The sequence below is a fragment of the Malassezia vespertilionis genome, chromosome 6 (assembly GCF_029542925.1).
Source record: "Malassezia vespertilionis chromosome 6, complete sequence".
Taxonomy (NCBI): domain Eukaryota; kingdom Fungi; phylum Basidiomycota; class Malasseziomycetes; order Malasseziales; family Malasseziaceae; genus Malassezia; species Malassezia vespertilionis.
This window is the reverse complement of record NC_079252.1, coordinates 544,122-560,750: the sequence shown is the minus strand read 5'-3', so window position 1 is coordinate 560,750 and position 16,629 is coordinate 544,122. Positions and strand designations below refer to the sequence as shown.

Sequence of the window (16,629 nt, the reverse complement as noted above, 5' to 3'; positions counted from 1 at the left end):
TCTATCCCTCGAGCTCCTGGTCGTCTCCTTCGTCATCGTCGTCGTCTGACGGCACCGCCTTGGGCTGCCCGCCTGGCGCCCGTCGCTGCTCGCCCACACGCAGGATTGCTTCTTGGGGAATGGTGCCGTGCGGGTTGAGGTATGCAAAGTCAGGCCCGACAAACACGTCTAAATAATTGAGCCACTTGGCAAACTCGGACGTGTCTTCCTCGGTGCGGTGGATCTGGTCGTAAATAAAGGTTTGTTTAAAAGCGGCCATCTGCTCCTGGTACTCGGCATAGTCTACCTGAACCCGCTTTTCACTCTCTGCGTCTTTTGGCACGGGCTTGGCGTTCTCCTGGCCCTTCGCCGCAGTGCGCTGCGCAATCATGCGGTCGATCCGCTCATTATTGTTCCTGACCTTGATATTATACCCCCCAAAGTGCGGCTCGACAAGCAAGAGGCCCAACCCGGGCGCTTTGGGCACATGGATGCGTGCGGGGCCAAACGTTTGTGCGACAAACGAGTGCGGCACATTGGTACGAGAGAGCAGGACGAGCATTCCGATCATTTTCCGAATCTGATGCAGCATAAACGACTGGCCGTGGAACTTGATCGAGATCCATTCGGTGCTGTCGATCATTGTGGGGTCCGATACACTGAGCCGTTTCATCACGCGGTACGCACTCCGATCGCGGAACTCTTTACCGACCGTGTAGTTGTGGAAGTTGTGCGAGCCGGTAAACTCGTTGAACACGGCACGCACGCGCTGCAGGTCATGTTCTGGCATCCGCCACGCGCGCTTCGCCTTGACATCCTCGGAAAACTCGTTTTCGTATTCGAGTGCGCGCCAGAATGGGTGGTTTAGCATCGCGTCGTTTTCCAGCAGTGGGTCTTGCCAAGGAAAAAGCGGTGCCCTGTCCTTGTTTAGTGGGCATTGCTCTGATCCATAATTTACTCTACGCAGCATTTTCCACATGGCACTGAATGGCTTGGGGGGAAGGAAGACGTAGGTCGGGAGCAGATACTCGTACAAGCGCGAATCGCAGCTCGTGCGCGCATTGAACGCATTCTGGACGCGGCGCATGCCCCATATACGCACCTGCGGGGGAAGCAGCGTGTTGACGTACTCGGTCAGCGTCAATCCTTCAGGAAGCTCGGGCGGCTCGAGCATGAGTTTCAGCGTGAGCAAGTTGCCCGCTGCGTGCACGCCTCGGTCGGTGCGTGCGGATCGTTGGAGTTGAACCTTGTTTGGGTTGACTGCATTTTCCACACTCACTGCACCTGCGCGGCAAAATGCATCGAAAATATCGCCCTCGATAGTGCGTACGCCGGGGTTGACCTGCAGACCCGAGTAGCCGGAGCCGCAGTAGCCAAAAAAAATCGCAACTTTGCGCTTGGCGAGTCGTCCGCTCGGCGCTTCGCCCTCGGTGCGCGCGACTTTAGGTGCGCGCGTATCTTTGTGCTCCTCGGCGGCGCGCCTTTTGTCGTGCGCCTCATGCGGCGGCGCGCATTCTTCTGCAGCGTGGTCCATCGCAAGGTGCAATACACGTGACAAGATTTTTTGCCCACCTTTTTGATACCATGGCCGAGGCAGGCGCTGTGGCCTCGGAAACGGCGAAACAGCGCGGAAACGGGCTGTTCAAGCAAGCCAAGTACCGCGAGGCGATTCATGCATATACAGAGGCTTTTGTGCTCGATGATACAAATGCCTCTTTGCTCCTGAACCGCTGCGCAGCGCACATGGCGTTGAGTGCGTTCCAAGACGGGCTTGCAGACTGCCGTAAAGCTGCATCGCTGCAAGGCACGCCGGTGCCTTCAAAGACATTGATTCGTATGGCAAAATGCTTTATTGGTCTGGGGGAGCTGGATGCTGCGCGGCATGCACTGCAACCTGCCGTGGACGATGTTGAGGCTTTGGAACATGCACAAGCGAAGGATATGGTGACGCAAATCAACACGATTGCCAAGCACCTCGCCACTTGCGAGTCTTACGCTCAAGCTGGCGACTGGACACTTGCCTTGATTGCCCTGGATCAGGTGCAGAATAGCGCAAAGCTTACCGATACCACGAGTCCTGCTGCATGGCGTATTTTGCGCGCGCATTTGTACCTGCAGCGCGGCCAGATCCCGCAAGCGCACGCGATCGCGATGAGTTTGTACCGCGCAGACTCAAGCAGCACCGATGCGCTTCTGCTCAGCGCGCGTGTTCTATTTGCCAACAATGATATGCAAAAGGCAGTGACGCAGGCCCAGGCCGTGCTGCGCAACGACCCCGACCGCACGGATGCGAAGCAGTTTTTGCGCAAGCTCAAAGCGCTCTTGTCCCTGAAAGATGAGGCTACCAGCGCGTTTAAGCGAGGGGCTATCGACGAGGCCGTGGCCAAGTACAAGGAGATTCTGCATCTCGCGGACCAGGACGCGGGGCGCGACAACCCCAAAAAGTTCAAGGCGATGATTTTCTCGAACCTTGCCATTATGGAATCCAAGAATGGTAGCTGGAAAGAAGCCGTAGAGCACTGCACGACTGCACTTACGCTCGACCCCAGCTATGCCAAGCCGCTGCGCACGCGTGCGCGCGTATACCAAGAAATGGAAGAGTACGAGAGCGCCGTGCGCGATTTCAAGCAGGCCGTTGAAGAGAGTATCGGCGCACCTGAGGCCGACTCGCTGCGCCGCGAGCTGCGCCGGGCCGAGCTGTACCTCAAGCGGAGCAAGGAAAAGGACTACTACAAGATCTTGCAAGTATCACGCACGGCATCCGACGCCGAGATCAAAAAAGCCTTCCGCAAAGAATCGCTCAAGCACCACCCCGACAAGGGCGGCGACGAGGAAAAATTCAAGCTGTGCAACGAGGCGTACAAGGTGCTCAGCGATGACACTCAGCGCCGCCGATACGATGCTGGCGTCGATCTGGACGGCGGCGGCGGCATGGGCGGCGGTATGGGCGGCGGCGTAAATCTTGCCGACCTCTTTGCCGGCGGCGGCGGCTTTGGCAATTTCGATATGGGCGACGGTGGCCACTATGCGCGCGGCTACCCCGGCTTTACGTTTGGATAGCTACGTGGCGTGCTGCAGCGGCAAGAAGGAAGTGATCTCCACCGAGCATTTCCCGTTGCGTTTACATAGAATTACACTTTTGTCAGCTGTACGTTGTACGCACCATTTGTCCTCCATAAACCGCACAGACCATACCGCATCGCACGGCTCGCACAGCTGCCGCAAAAAGCGCCCGCTGCGCGCATCCCACAGCTTCACAAGGCCGTCGGCGCCGCCCGTGACGAGGAAATCGTCGTTCATCTGTAGCGTCGATACGCTGCTGTCGTGCGCACACAGCCTGTACAAACACTCGAACGTCTCCAGTGAAAAGACAATCACACGCCCGTCTCCACTGCCCGACGCGAGGAAGCCTTTGTGGAGCTGAAGCTGCGCAACGACGTGGGTATATCCTTGGAAGATGGCCATGTTCGCGCCCGTCTCCGCATTCCACACGCGCACAGTCGAGTCGCTGCTACCCGTCACGACGTGCTTGCCGTCAAATGCAACTGCGTAAATCTGCATCTGGTGCCCTTTTAGAACGTGCAGGCACTGGCCCGTATCCACGTCCCATACGCGGCACGTAAAATCGTAGCTGCCGCTCGCAACTCTATTCCCATGCGTGTCCATGCACCGCACCGAATTGCGATGCCCGACCAGCGCGCGCAGCAGCGTGCCGCGCTCCAAATCCCACACACGCAGCGTCCCATCGCGCGAGCCCGACACCGCGAGCGGGCGCCGCGGCAAGACTTGAATGCACCGGATGGTCGACGTATGCCCGCGCAAGATTTGCACGCACTCGCCCGTGTGCACGTTCCACACACGCAGCCCCCTGTCTGTCCCGGCGCTGATCAAAAGCGTTTCTGAGCGGCCCCAGCCGCGTGTGTGTGCAAGCGGCGCATCCATTCCGCTCGCATGTGTCGCATGCGCAGCGTCCATCAGCAAAAGTCCACCGTGCGCGGCGCCCTGGAGCGCCAAACGCGCGCAAGGGCGCGTGTCTTGGTATACACGCATCAGCCCGTCCTTGGATGCGATCCCGCTGCCCATTGCATCGGGAGGCGGCAGCTGCTCGCCTTGGATCAGCATCAAACACCACACGCCGCTTTCGTGACCAGCGAGGGTACGGACGAGCTGTCCGGTACGTGCGGAGAAGACGTAGACCACCTTGTTAGTCGATCCAACCACGACCCAATTGGCGTCCATTGCGCAGGATGTGAGCGCCAAGTGCATGTTAGGGTCGGCGTCCAAGTCGGTCGGGTCCAGCGACTCGTATTGTGTGAGCAGTCTGCCGCCGCGGTACCAATTGCTCTCTGTGATAAATGCCGTGCGGAAATAGTCATGCAAAGAGATGGTCTCGTGTACTGTACGTGCACACAGCCACATCCGCTCGCTCTCGTCCACGTCCATCGCATCCTGCCCATGGAAAAATTGAGAGCGGCGCCGGCGCAAGAGCGGCGCGGCTTTGGCGTCGTGCACAGTTTCGTCGGCGCTAGGCAGAAGGTTGGTCAGCATCCACTGCAGTTTCGCCTGGGTATTAAAGTGGTACACCACACACATGTGCGCCCAAACGCTCTCGTCTTTGCATATCCGACTCCAGCCGTGGCTCACCATGGCAGCTCGGGTGAGCGTGTATGGCTCGTCCAGGTATCGCAAAATGTGCAGTGCCACCTCGATCGGGAGGCGCTGGAGAAAATCGACCTTGAGCTCTGGCACGATCAGCGTATCGAGGTGGGAGAGCTCGCGGATATTGCACTTGCGCAGGAGCACTTTGAGGAATCCCATGCGCGCCGCCGAGGGCGACGCGTCAAAATGGCACAGTGCGTCCATGAATTGTGGATCTTCCACACACGTCACTATTGCATCGGAGCGCGGAAGGATGGACCATCCCGCTTGCTCGTTTGGGCTCATCGCGCTCTTTACCGCGCGATGCGAGACAATGCGCGCGGCGCGAGAAAAGCGCGGCGTGTTCTTTCCTTTAGTCAGCACATCACTCCGCATGGTGCTCGACAGAGTACACACTACATGACGACGACCAGGATTACTGTTCATCATGTCAATTTGCGCGCTAGGTGCATAGACTAGGATTCTACAACGTGTATATCCTGCGTGAGCGGCAACTTCTGCTCGAGGTTGACGCGCGGCGCGGCGCCTGTGCTGTAGGCGCTCCGTATGTTGATTATGGGCGCAGCGGAAGGGCCGCCAGGGTGGCACGGCGCCGTGCTCTCTGCGCTAGAATTGAGGGAAAAAGTGCCGAGCGTGTCCCAGGAAGAGAGCAAGTAGCCAAAGAAGGCACCGAGCATGATACATATAAAGACGTACGCATTGAACGACATTGCAATCATCATTATCAAGTACGCGCTTGTGAATTGGACGCCATACAACAAGGAACGAATGATCTGCTGGAGCAGGGTGGGACGGAGACGAATCGGCCAAGGATCGATGCCGCGAAGCAGACCGCGCTCATTTGGCCCGCTCTGCGAAGAGATTGGTACAGCATCTTTTTCCAAAGACCGACTTTGGTTGACATAGCTGTCAACTATACTAGGGTTCCCGTCCAGCTGCTGCGCGAGCCTTGTCGTAGCAGATGCGACAATGTACCGGTCGTACTCACGCGCAAAGCGACGGATCATCTCCGTGAGCATCACCCAGAAAAAGATACCCACACAGGTGCCGCCAAACTTGCCAGAGTCGGTAATATGCCAAGAAGGAGTCAGAAAACATGTGTTCATGACATCCCAGTTGAACAGCATTTCCATGTTCATCTTGCAGCCGGGCTTTTTGTCGCCGTCCATGCCGCTGCCGCCCATGCCGCCCATGCCGCCCATGCCACTCATATCGTGATTCATATTGACAAGGTATTGCCAAGAAAGATAACGCCGCCCGGCTTTTATATATAGGAATCACTGCATATCTGCGTAACCGTTTTCCACATCGGAGACTTTCGTGCCAAAATAGACCCCAAATTGATTGGGCCAGGGAGAAAAGTCTCCGGCTCCACCCTTTGCTGCACGGTAGCACTGTCGTGGTTCCTCGCATGGGCGCAGCTTGTCATACACTCGCGCCCTATGGAGAATGGGCGTCTCCCATTACCAGCGATCTTGTCTTGGCAACCTCGGCATCGATCGTTGAGATCGGCGCGGGTGCAAAAGACGTGTTTTTTACCACGGCCAGCGCCAAGGAAGATGGGCGCACTTCGTTGACACGTTTGCAAGGACATGAGGCGGAAGATTTCGTTCCGCACACGATCGGCTCCGTCCGCTCTTTGATACATAATTATGGCGGCGGCGCTTTTTCCGTCCGGCCCGACGGGTCACCCGTGTTTGCATACGAAAATGCGGCTGGCTGCGGCGTCGGCGCTGTCGACCCTGCGGACAAGCGAGTAGAGATCCTTGTGCATCCCAACACGACGCATCGGTACGGCGACTTTGGCGCGCATCCGAGCCTTGCCGCTCTGACACTGGCAATCGAGGAAGAGCACGGCGCGCGTGTGCAAAACCGTCTCGTATGCCTCGACACGCGCACTTCCCCGCACGCCAAAGTACACATTCTTCATGCCGCGCACGACTTTTACGCTTACCCGCGATTTTCGCCAGATGCATCCATGGTGGCGTACGTAACGTGGGAACACTCTTCCATGCCGTTCTGGGCGACGCAGCTGTGGGTTGCCCAAGTAACCGAGGCGGACGGCTTGCTGAGCCTCATCGATCTCGTCCAAGTCGCTGGATCGAATGCAAACGATGCATACATTGTTGCGCAGCAGCCAGTATGGGTCCCCGGCACGCACACACTGCTGTACACGGAAAGCAGCCGTGCGTGCGCGGCGGTTTGCGAGGCGACGATCGACGCGGGCCGTGTAACGCAACGAGATTCGAGTCGTAGCCCAGGCGATGTGCAGCCGCCGCTATGGGAGCTGAACATCTCTTCGCTTGTTCCTATCGCTAAAAAACACATGCTCCACGCCGAATCCATCGAGGGCATGGAGCGGCTCGTGCTTACGGACCGCACCTCGCGCTCACGCACAGTGCTTTCCACGCACTATACGCAGTTTGCCCAGTTGCGAATAGCGCACGATGCACAACAGAAGCCATTCCTTGTCGCGATTGCCAGCGCGCCGCGCACATCACCCGAGCTTATATCCATCGCCCTCGACCCCCTCCCGAGCGCCGACCACATAAACGTGTTGGTGCGCACAGGAGCTTTGGATCCAGCATTGGATGCGTATATCAGCGTGCCGGAGAGCATCACCTTTCCTACAACGCTGCCCGAGGGCCAAGAGGCATCTGCACACGCTTTTCTATACCCCCCGACTAATCCTGTATATCAAGCACCCGCAGCCTCACTTCCTCCGTGCCGTATTTATGTCCATGGCGGTCCAACGAGCAGTGCGCTTCCAACGCTGGATCTTTACGTGCAGTACTGGACATCGCGTGGCTGGTGTGTATGTGCGGTAAACTACGGGGGGAGCACTGGGTACGGCTATGCTTACATGAGCCGCTTGCACGGGCAGTGGGGCATTGTCGATAGTCAAGACTGCATTGCCGCAGCTGAGCATCTCTCGGGGAAGCGTTCACCGCGGGTGCACTTGAACGTCGACAATTTTTCGCTCACGGAGACGTGCAACGAGGGCGTGCATCGCATGACTCTTTCGCGCACCGGCGGGACGAGATTTCTGGGGGCAGGAGCGGGCATGGCTGCATTTTTTCTAGTGTACGGTGTTTTGCGTAGCGCCGCAGTTCCGCACAACCTACTGGCCGCGGTGTGCGCCGCGCTCTTGTGCAGCTTCGTTTGTGTGCAATGCCGTGTGCATACAGAGTCTGTTACCGTCTTTCCCAATATCGGCGTGCAACTGGATACTGTGCGCGGCTTTTCCCGCGTGCAATCGACCTTTATTTCTCGCAATACAATCCTCGATTTTTTTATGCTCGAGTCGATCCAGCGGTGGGGGATTGTGGATTATGCCGTGCTGGCCACCAACGTACCTCCGAAACGTCAAAGCCTGCACATTGTATACCCAAACCTAATGCCGCCTGCACCTCTGTACATTGAAACATACCGTTGCATCTACCCAGCCCTCTTTGGCGCCCAGGAAAAAAAAGCGCCACTCCGCGTCGATCCGTCCAGCATATGCATCAGTGGACGTTCGTCTGGAGGATACACTGTGCTCCACAGTCTATCTACATTTCCGGATACATTTTGTGCTGGATACAGCGCGTACGGTATTTGTGATCTTTTGCGCCTTGCACAGCATACTCATAAATTTGAGTCGCACTACTTGACTGGGCTGCTTGGCGGCACTCCTGACACGATTCCCCATATATACCACGAAAGGAGCCCGATATTTCAAGCACACAATATCAAAACGCCAGTGCTCTTGTTCCAGGGCACACAGGACAAGGTTGTGCCTCCAGAACAAGGCCGCGCCATAGCGGCCAAGATTCGGGAGCACGGCGGTGTGGTCGAGTATGTCGAGCTTCCGAACGAAGGCCACGGTACGTCATACCTCCGCTTACACAACAGGCTTCCGCACCCTCCAAAACCAAAAGCGCGCGCTCGAAGCCGAGTACGCATTTTTCCAAGCGCGCATCCAACAACGTGCCGTTCCATAGCTGCAGATGGTCCGAGCGGGCTAAATCACGTGATAGTTCTGCCTTTGGACGGGCTTCGTTTGCGTTTGGGCTTTTTACCGCTAGGGGCATTGACGCGCGAGTTTCTGGTCAGGCGGTGCCGCTCAACTTGCGCAACGCACCGATAGAAAAAATATATCATGGAGAGCGAGAACACCGCAGGTGAGACCCCTTCCAACGCCTGGCGGTTTGCGCAGTGCTTTGGCGACAAGGGCGATGTAGACGACATTACCGAGGCGGACATCATTTCCACGGTCGAGTTTGATCCTACCGGCAACTACCTCGCCACGGGAGACAAGGGAGGACGTGTTGTGATGTTTGAGCGGAACGATGCGGGAAAGAAGCAAGGCTGTGAGTACCGCTTCCACACCGAGTTCCAGTCGCACGAGCCCGAATTCGACTACCTCAAGTCGCTCGAGATTGAGGAGAAAATCAATCAGATTTGCTGGTGCCGGAGGCAGAATGCTGCACACATGCTGCTGAGCACGAATGGTGCGTACTCCGCTTGACTAACACCAGATAAAACCATCAAGCTGTGGAAGGTGTTTGACAAACCATTGAATGCCGTCGCGGAGGGGAGTCTTGCTACGGGCGACGATCCTGCAGCCATGCTTATGTCCAGCAGCACAATGGATGGCGCACGGGACGAGGGCGTATTGCACCCAAGCTTGTTGAAGCTTGGCGCGCCGGGCGTATCGCCCCAGCTTAGCGCCGAACAGTCGCGCCTCTTGCGCCTGCCCCGGTTGGTCTATCACGACACCATTGTAGCTGCAGTTCCTCGCAAAATCTATGCGAACGCACATGCATATCATATTAACTCTCTCTCGGTGAATTCGGATGAGGAGACATTCATCAGCGCGGACGATCTGCGCATCAATCTCTGGAATTTGGGGACTAGCGACAAGAGTTTCAACATTGTCGATATCAAGCCGGTAAATATGGAAGAACTCACGGAAGTGATCACCGCCGCGCAATTCCATCCGACTCACTGCAATGAACTAGTGTATTCAAGCTCCAAAGGCACAATCAAGCTCGCGGACATGCGTGAATCGGCGCTGTGCGACCGGCACGCAAAATTATTCCAGGAGGAAGAGGATGTGAACAACAAGTCCTTTTTTAGCGAGATTATCAGCAGCATCTCGGACGTGCGGTTCAGCCACGACGGCCGCTATATCCTCTCGCGCGATTATCTCACGCTCAAGGTCTGGGACGTGAACATGGAATCCCGTCCGCTTGCGACTATTCCCATTCACGATTCCTTGCGCCCGAAACTGTGCGACCTTTACGAGAACGACTGCATTTTTGACAAGTTTGAAGGGATTTGGGGCCCTGCGGGCTCCACCGTGCTCACGGGCAGCTACAGCAACTACTTCCATTTGGTCGACTGGGAACGACAGTCGGACATCGTGCTCCAGGCGGACAAGTCTGCGTTCAAGTCGAAAAAGCTCGCGTCAATGAACAAGGGCGGGAAGAACGGCCTGGCAAGCGCAGCCAACCTCAACAATATCGACTTCAACAAAAAGATTTTGCACGCGAGCTACCACCCGCACGAGGAGACCATCGCGATTGCCGCGACCAACAACCTGTTCATTTTCTCTGCAAACAATCCTGCGGGTCTCCCTGCATGACGTGATGTTCTATTCCCCGGTTATAATAACTGTCTATAGCGCTGCAGTCGCTTTGCGCTATCACCACGGTGCTTTATGGACACGCTCCAGCAGCTTGCGCCGGTGGGGCGTCTCGGCAAAGAGGGCGCGCACCAACGCCACAATCTCACTGCGTGTATAATCCAGCAACGCACCGCCGCTGTCAAAGAGCAAAAAGTCAATGTCCGCCAAAGAGCCCGTGAGGATCTCGGGGAGGTAGGAAAATTTGAACCAGCTCGGGACAACGGTGGCGGCGAGCGCTCCGGCGCTGTCCATGTCGACGTGCGCGACACTCGCGAACATGTGCTGCTGTGCGTCAGCCAGCGTGCGGCAGAGCTGTGCGAGCCGCATGCTCTCAGGCTCGCTGATATCGTCGAGCGCCTCCATGCATTGTAGCACATGCACAAAAACATGCTGGACCAAATCGCCGAGGATGCGCACGAGGACTTGGTGGGTCAGCACGCGCTGCCATACGTTGGCAAGATGCTGCAGGATGTGATTGACTTGGCCGACGGCGCGCTCGCATGCCGCAAATCGCTGTGGATCTTCGGTGCGCAAGAAGCCGTCCGCTTCGTTTAGACTTTCGTCGAGCACGCGCGTCTGCATCGCCAGTTGCGCCGCGCGCCATTGCTCACCGACCTGCTCTACTTGCGAAGCTTCGGTGGCAAGGACCGTTTCCAGTGTCGTATTGGCGCCAGCAACGTGGATCGGCGCGCCAGGGAGCTGCGGTGTCCTGTCGGCGTAGCCGCGCAGTTTGTCGGCTATATAGGCACAGTCGTTGGCAAATAGCATGGAAAGCAGCGGAACACTTTCCAGAAACTGCACATGTGCGACGGGCATCAATGTACGATAGAGGCACGCACTTTCATACAATGCCTGGACCATGGCGTGATGCGCGTGTTTTGTTTGGACGGCGGTCGGGTCGCTAAGCAGCTGCCATTGCTGCTCGAGCACCTGGAGCAGTTGGGTCGTGCGCTGGGATACAATCCATGGCACGGCTTCTTTCTCGACTGAAGGCGTGAGTGCGCCCGAGAGCGACGGCGAAGGGCCGGCACTCGAGAGCTGCGACTCTTGGTCGTCGGTCCAATCCCATGCATCCATGGATGCGCCAGAGTCGGGCGCAGGCGGAGAGTCGTGCGGCGCGGCGGCCTGCGTCATAGACTCAATTTCCTGGTCACTGCCCCAGCCCCAGTCGCTCGCTGCGTCTTCTGCTTCTCCCCACGCCCAGCTATCTTGGGCTGGAGGGGAAGATGCCGGGCGCTTTAGCGGCTGTGCGAGTGGCTTTGCGCCCAGCCTCTTGATGCCCAGCGACGGTTTCTTAGGCTTGGTCGGCGGCGGTGCTGTAGGTGCTGGGTCGGGACGAGGTGCCACGCATTTTCCCTCCGGTACAGCCTCCGGCACCGTCTCCATGGTCCCAAGTCGCTCCACTGTAACACTTTCCCATGCCGCATCGCCTTGCTGCAAAATAATGGCACGTACGCGCTGCAGGACTTGGCCCAGCATGTGCTGCGATACAGGATAACCCAACTCTGCCGTCCACTTGCGCAGGTCAGAGAGTGGCACAAGTTGAGACCAACCCGGGCGACGGACCATAGATCCCGGCACGTCTGCTTTCCGGCTGTATCCGTTCGTAACTAGCGCATCGTCCAGCTGCATCGCAAGAGTACGGATCGCGTTGATACACGCAGTATACGTCATGGGCACCGTTGAATCTCCCGCGTCCAAAGAGCGAAGCAGGTACTGCTTTGCTGCTGCAACCATACGAGGTACAAGACGCTCCGAAACCAGCACTTGCAAGGTCGGTGCCAGGCTCGTTTCTGGCAGTGCAGGCGCGTCGCTCACCGTAGGCAGGAAAAGGGTCTTGCGCAAAAAGACGAGAAGTGCAACAAGCCCATGCACCGCTGCACCATACACGCCTTTCTTTTCCGTAAGCAGGAGCTGTGACTGGCGCGCATCCGCGGACGCTTCCCAACATGCTTGCGCATCCAGCATAGGCTCCACAATGCGATCTACAAGCAGGCCACTTATGCTCTCTGCAACGATGGCGCCAGACCCCATAGCCAGTGCAAAGTTCCACAGCGTGTGCAGGTTGGGGCTATGTGCGTTTGTGCTGCCTTGCACCGCGACGACACATCGCCCACGCTCGGTCTGGACATCAAGCATAGTTTTCCCTGCCGTGTCTGCACGCTCGTGCAAATCAAAAGCAAGTGTGCGGCACAACTCGCGAATACGCTCGTACGTTGCAGCGCGAGTGAGAGGACCGGCACTTCCGTACGCGACCGTCTCTTCGACAGTGCCGTGAAAAAAGTCGACGCTGAGCCCAACATACAAGAGCGATTCCTGGGCAGGCGCAAGAGATGCCGTGAGACCGTCGAGATCGTTGGCGTCGAGTGCGGTTTGTACTTGCGCGACGTGATGGAGTGCATCGCCGAGTTGCTCCGTCGCGGTCGCTACCGCAGAGGTATAGGTATAATGCGCTGTCGCGTAAGCGTACGATTCCAAAGCATTGACAAGTTTCGCATCGATATACTGAAGAATCGGCGCGGTTTCATGGCAAGGCTCGGCGGCTGGGCGCACAGAAGATTGGCCGTGCGCGGGCGTAGCAAGTGCTTCAATCCGCGCATCTAGCAGTTGGAGTACTGCAGAGGACGGCAGCTCTTTCTTCGTAGCTTCCGCTTCTTGCGTCGCGCTCAGTGGTGATCCCACCGACGCCAAGAAACGCGCCACCTCCTGCACTTCCATACTCGTAGGCAGCCGCTCCGCTGCAGCGGCGATGGGCCATTGCTTATGTAATTCGCGTGATTGCTGCCAAAGTGTCCGTGCGAGCACGCGCCGTGGGCGATGCATGTAGAATGGCACTGTTTGGTGGCGTTGCGCGCGGAGACGAACGAGTGACGCAGCATTTCCCGTGGTAACACCAGAAGATTCTACCGCACTATAGCTTTCGCTTCGCTTTGTGCGGCCCGTTACCATACTTTTGACCAGAAACTAGACATGCCGACTGCGCGCCGACCGTCCATAGATCCTCCCCTCACGTTACTGTACACTCTTTATTTACATGCGATCCTTCCGCCAATACATTCCATCACGGCACACCAGCATTCCGCGTAGCTGAAGCAATTCCAAGCCCTGCATCAGCGACGCACTTTCTATGTGTGTACACGGAGAAAGGCTGCGTGCACGGCAAAGCATGTCCTCCAGCGATACGGGCATCGTAGGGAGAATCGGCGCGAGATGTGCGGCAGTGAGGTAGGCACACACAACTTGAAACGCCCCTGAGACGTCCGAGCGTGCGAGCGCGCCTTGGCGGACAAGTGCATCGAGACAGTGCTGGACCAGATCTTGCAAGTCGTGCTTTCTTGGCTTGCTGTGCGTACCAGCGGCCTTGTACTTGGACGCTACAAGTGCCGCTGCATTTTTTCGTACCTTGGAGCTTTGGAGCAATTCCGCCGCGCAAAAGCTGGGGGCGGCGCTTGGCGAAAGCAGTGCAGGATCGTTTGTGCGCACCTGTGTGAGCAACGCGTCGTTCTTTTTGCCAAGATAATCGAGCAGAAATGTGCACATGGCACGTGTCGAGCTTGGTGGTTCGTGCGTCGTGGCAGCAGGGCTTGTGGGCAACTCGATGCGCAGTGCATCGTTTGGCTCGCGCTCCTCTTGAAATTGCGCCTCGGCATGGCCACCGACTAGCGCGTCCGCACCATGCGCAGCCCATGTATCGTCCTCCTCTGTATGTACATTGTTCTGTGCCGTGTCCTGCGCCTGCTCGCCGTGCGCCTGTAGTCTGTACATATGCTCGGCCATGTGCATGGCAACAAGGATATGCCGCGGCTCGTCGTTCGCATCCTCAACGCGCTCCATCTCTATCGCTTTCAGTGCCCGTCCATGCCTCCGCTCATACACGCGCGCCACGCATCGTATCGTATCGCCCACAAGAAACTGCGGCGCGTCATTTTTTCGCTCTTCTGGCACGTAGCAAGAAAATACACCGACGGGCTTGGCCGCGCCACTGTACTGGATATCAATTACACCCGATCCGTCGTCCAGCGTGTACTCCAATTCGTCCTCCTTGACACGCATTCCCACAAGTATGCCATACACAATTACATGGACGCAATAGCATCCACGGTGCAAATACATTCGGATCGTGCCTTGCTCGAATAATGCAGGGTATGCACGCTCCAGCTCGCCGACGTGCCGTACAATGCATTCCACTGCATTGCTCGGATTGAGGGCGGATTGGTACTCGCTGTAGGCGTCTTCCAGCGTCGGCACTAACGGCGTCGTTGCCATGCAGGCAGCGGAGGTGCATAAATGCTGAATAAAAAGCGTCTATGCGGGTCTTTCCTGGACCATGCATCTTTCGTGGGCGGGTCGTGTGGTGGCGCGTGCGCAGCCGAGTGCGTTGGGTGCGCGCATACTAGTGCGTCACGCTACCAACGACGCACTGCAGCGATTGCCGTCGGATATCGATTACTATACACTGCTGGATGTGCAAGATACACCGAACCACGGCTGGACAATCGATCTGGCGCAGCTCAAGGGCCAGTGGCGCAAGAAACAGGCACAGCTGCACCCCGACCGACTTGTGTCGCGGCCTGCTGCCGAGCAGCATCTCGGTGCGGAGCAAAGTGCGCTGGTGAACAAGGCGTACGAGACGTTGCGCAGCCCATTGCTTCGCGCAACATATCTCTTGCAGCGCGAAGGCATTGATGCAGTCGAGGAGGCGAGTTCCTTGGAAGATCCAGCGTTCTTGATGGATGTCATGGAGCTGCAAGAGGCGCTGGAGGAGGCGGACAATCAGGAGACGGTGGACCAGGTTGGTGTCGCGGCGAGTGGGCGAATGGACGCGGTGCTGACAGGGCTTGAGCATGCGTTTGCGCAGGAGCCCAGGGATCTGGAACAAGTCAAGAGTCTGGCAGTACAGCTGCGGTACTGGACGAATATCGAAAAGGCCGTGCGCGAGTGGCAAGGATAGCAAGTGGGGATTTGTGTGTAGAGTGACGCCACATTTTCTTTTTGCGCAACGCAGTATGGGTGTAGGGACAAGGTACAAGATGGAGAGTCTATGCGGCGCATGAAAACTATTACGCCGTATACAGTCATCACAAAGGGACATTTGCGATACTATAACATATTATACCACGGTAGCACACACAAGCGCAATATCGTCCACCTTGCCGCCGGGATAATAAATACCATAGCGCGCCGCATCTAGCTGGAATGGACTCACCTTTTCCTCCGTCGACTGACACAGGCGGGCGTACTGCATCAATGTGGAAGCAACGATATTGGTAAAGTCTTGCTTCTCTTCCAACACCGTCGATGGGTGCTTGCGTGTTGCCCAATGCTCCCTGTGTTTATCCTGCAGCATATCGAGCAGCTGCAAGAGTTCGGGACGCTGTGGAGCATCGTGTGTAAGTGCCTCCTTTGGAGGAAGCTTGCAATGTACATTATCTAGGAACCCGTCGGTCATCACCAGTACCATATCGCCAGCCTTGAGCTCCTCTTCCTCCACGAGCGCATCTTGCGGTGTATTTGAGAGGGACCCCGGCCCGCGCATTTCCTCGGGGACTTTTGCAAGTTGGTAGGGCGTGTTGAATCCGTACAGCTGCGCAGGCGACTGGCCGACCACCTCAAGTCGCCCCTCGGGTTCCTCGTTTGGACGCAGATGAACGTACCCAGAGTCGCCAATGTTGGCGCTGTACAGCTTGCCTTTTAGCGCATCCAATGTCAATAGACACACGGTCGAGCTGCCCGCAGTGACCAATGCATCCTGAGTAACCCGTGCAAAAGCATGCTCGAGCACAGCCTTGGGCGAAGGAAACGACGCTTGTTTTTCGACGTATTGCGTCGCATAGTACAAGAGTGCGTTTGAAAAGTGCGACGGGTCGATGCCAGACTCTGTCCAACCTCCGACACCATCTGCCACACCCATCATCACAGACTCGCAGCTACTGGACTTGGAAATCATCAGCGCGTCTTCGCCGGCGTCACCACCCTCCAAAAGATCGGCGCGCCATTTGCCAAGCTCGCTTTCGGGATCAATCTTGCCGATGAGCTCTTTCTCCAGCGGTACATTTTTATCTTCACCGCTCTGCTCCGGCGTCTCGCGCGGCTTTGCAGCAAATGCGTACGCAGTCACAATCTGGGACATGAGCGACTCGGCACCGAGTTTGTGTGCAGTCGCGGTAAACGGTCGCTTGACCGGAACAACAGCGCGTGCGGGCGCATTTGGCACCACAAACCGCTTGAACGTATCAGCAGCTGCACACCCAGGCCGCCACGGACGAGTGCTGCGGATCATGGTGGTAGGGAAGAAACCGCACCGCGCACGCGTGGCATTT

The 16,629-nt window shown here is 57.2% G+C and overlaps 9 protein-coding genes across 9 annotated transcripts; 3 read left to right on the top strand and 6 right to left on the bottom strand.

Annotated features, from left to right (window-relative positions):
- Position 1: 1 nt before the first annotated feature.
- On the bottom strand, positions 2-1,513 carry PUS1 (tRNA pseudouridine(38-40) synthase; the record flags this gene model as incomplete). The annotated part of the gene is made up of 1 exon (XM_056207979.1): positions 2-1,513. The coding sequence occupies one exon, from the start codon at positions 1,511-1,513 to the stop codon at positions 2-4; it is 1,512 nt and encodes a 503-aa protein (XP_056063954.1).
- Positions 1,514-1,563: 50 nt separating this feature from the next.
- MVES1_003163 (uncharacterized protein) lies at positions 1,564-3,039 on the top strand (the record flags this gene model as incomplete). Its single annotated transcript, XM_056207978.1, has 1 exon — positions 1,564-3,039. The coding sequence occupies one exon, from the start codon at positions 1,564-1,566 to the stop codon at positions 3,037-3,039; it is 1,476 nt and encodes a 491-aa protein (XP_056063953.1).
- Positions 3,040-5,013, bottom strand: MVES1_003162 (uncharacterized protein; the record flags this gene model as incomplete). The annotated part of the gene is made up of 2 exons (XM_056207977.1): positions 3,040-3,115; positions 3,143-5,013. The coding sequence occupies 2 exons, from the start codon at positions 5,011-5,013 to the stop codon at positions 3,040-3,042; spliced, it is 1,947 nt and encodes a 648-aa protein (XP_056063952.1).
- Positions 5,014-5,093: 80 nt separating this feature from the next.
- On the bottom strand, positions 5,094-5,861 carry ctr4 (copper transporter complex subunit Ctr4; the record flags this gene model as incomplete). The annotated part of the gene is made up of 1 exon (XM_056207976.1): positions 5,094-5,861. One exon carries the CDS (start codon positions 5,859-5,861, stop codon positions 5,094-5,096), a length of 768 nt encoding a protein of 255 aa, XP_056063951.1.
- A 188-nt stretch (positions 5,862-6,049) lies between these two features.
- CDC55 (protein phosphatase 2A regulatory subunit cdc55) lies at positions 6,050-10,267 on the top strand (the record flags this gene model as incomplete). The annotated part of the gene is made up of 5 exons (XM_056207975.1): positions 6,050-8,504; positions 8,533-8,607; positions 8,706-8,728; positions 8,837-9,131; positions 9,159-10,267. 5 exons carry the CDS (start codon positions 6,050-6,052, stop codon positions 10,265-10,267), a joined length of 3,957 nt encoding a protein of 1,318 aa, XP_056063950.1.
- A 60-nt stretch (positions 10,268-10,327) lies between these two features.
- Positions 10,328-13,027, bottom strand: YTM1_2 (ribosome biogenesis protein ytm1; the record flags this gene model as incomplete). The annotated part of the gene is made up of 1 exon (XM_056207974.1): positions 10,328-13,027. One exon carries the CDS (start codon positions 13,025-13,027, stop codon positions 10,328-10,330), a length of 2,700 nt encoding a protein of 899 aa, XP_056063949.1.
- A 312-nt stretch (positions 13,028-13,339) lies between these two features.
- Positions 13,340-14,575, bottom strand: MVES1_003158 (uncharacterized protein; the record flags this gene model as incomplete). The annotated part of the gene is made up of 1 exon (XM_056207973.1): positions 13,340-14,575. One exon carries the CDS (start codon positions 14,573-14,575, stop codon positions 13,340-13,342), a length of 1,236 nt encoding a protein of 411 aa, XP_056063948.1.
- A 61-nt stretch (positions 14,576-14,636) lies between these two features.
- On the top strand, positions 14,637-15,260 carry JAC1 (molecular chaperone; the record flags this gene model as incomplete). The annotated part of the gene is made up of 1 exon (XM_056207972.1): positions 14,637-15,260. The coding sequence occupies one exon, from the start codon at positions 14,637-14,639 to the stop codon at positions 15,258-15,260; it is 624 nt and encodes a 207-aa protein (XP_056063947.1).
- A 159-nt stretch (positions 15,261-15,419) lies between these two features.
- On the bottom strand, positions 15,420-16,589 carry PTC7 (protein-serine/threonine phosphatase; the record flags this gene model as incomplete). The annotated part of the gene is made up of 1 exon (XM_056207971.1): positions 15,420-16,589. The coding sequence occupies one exon, from the start codon at positions 16,587-16,589 to the stop codon at positions 15,420-15,422; it is 1,170 nt and encodes a 389-aa protein (XP_056063946.1).
- Between the last annotated feature and the right edge of the window lie 40 nt (positions 16,590-16,629).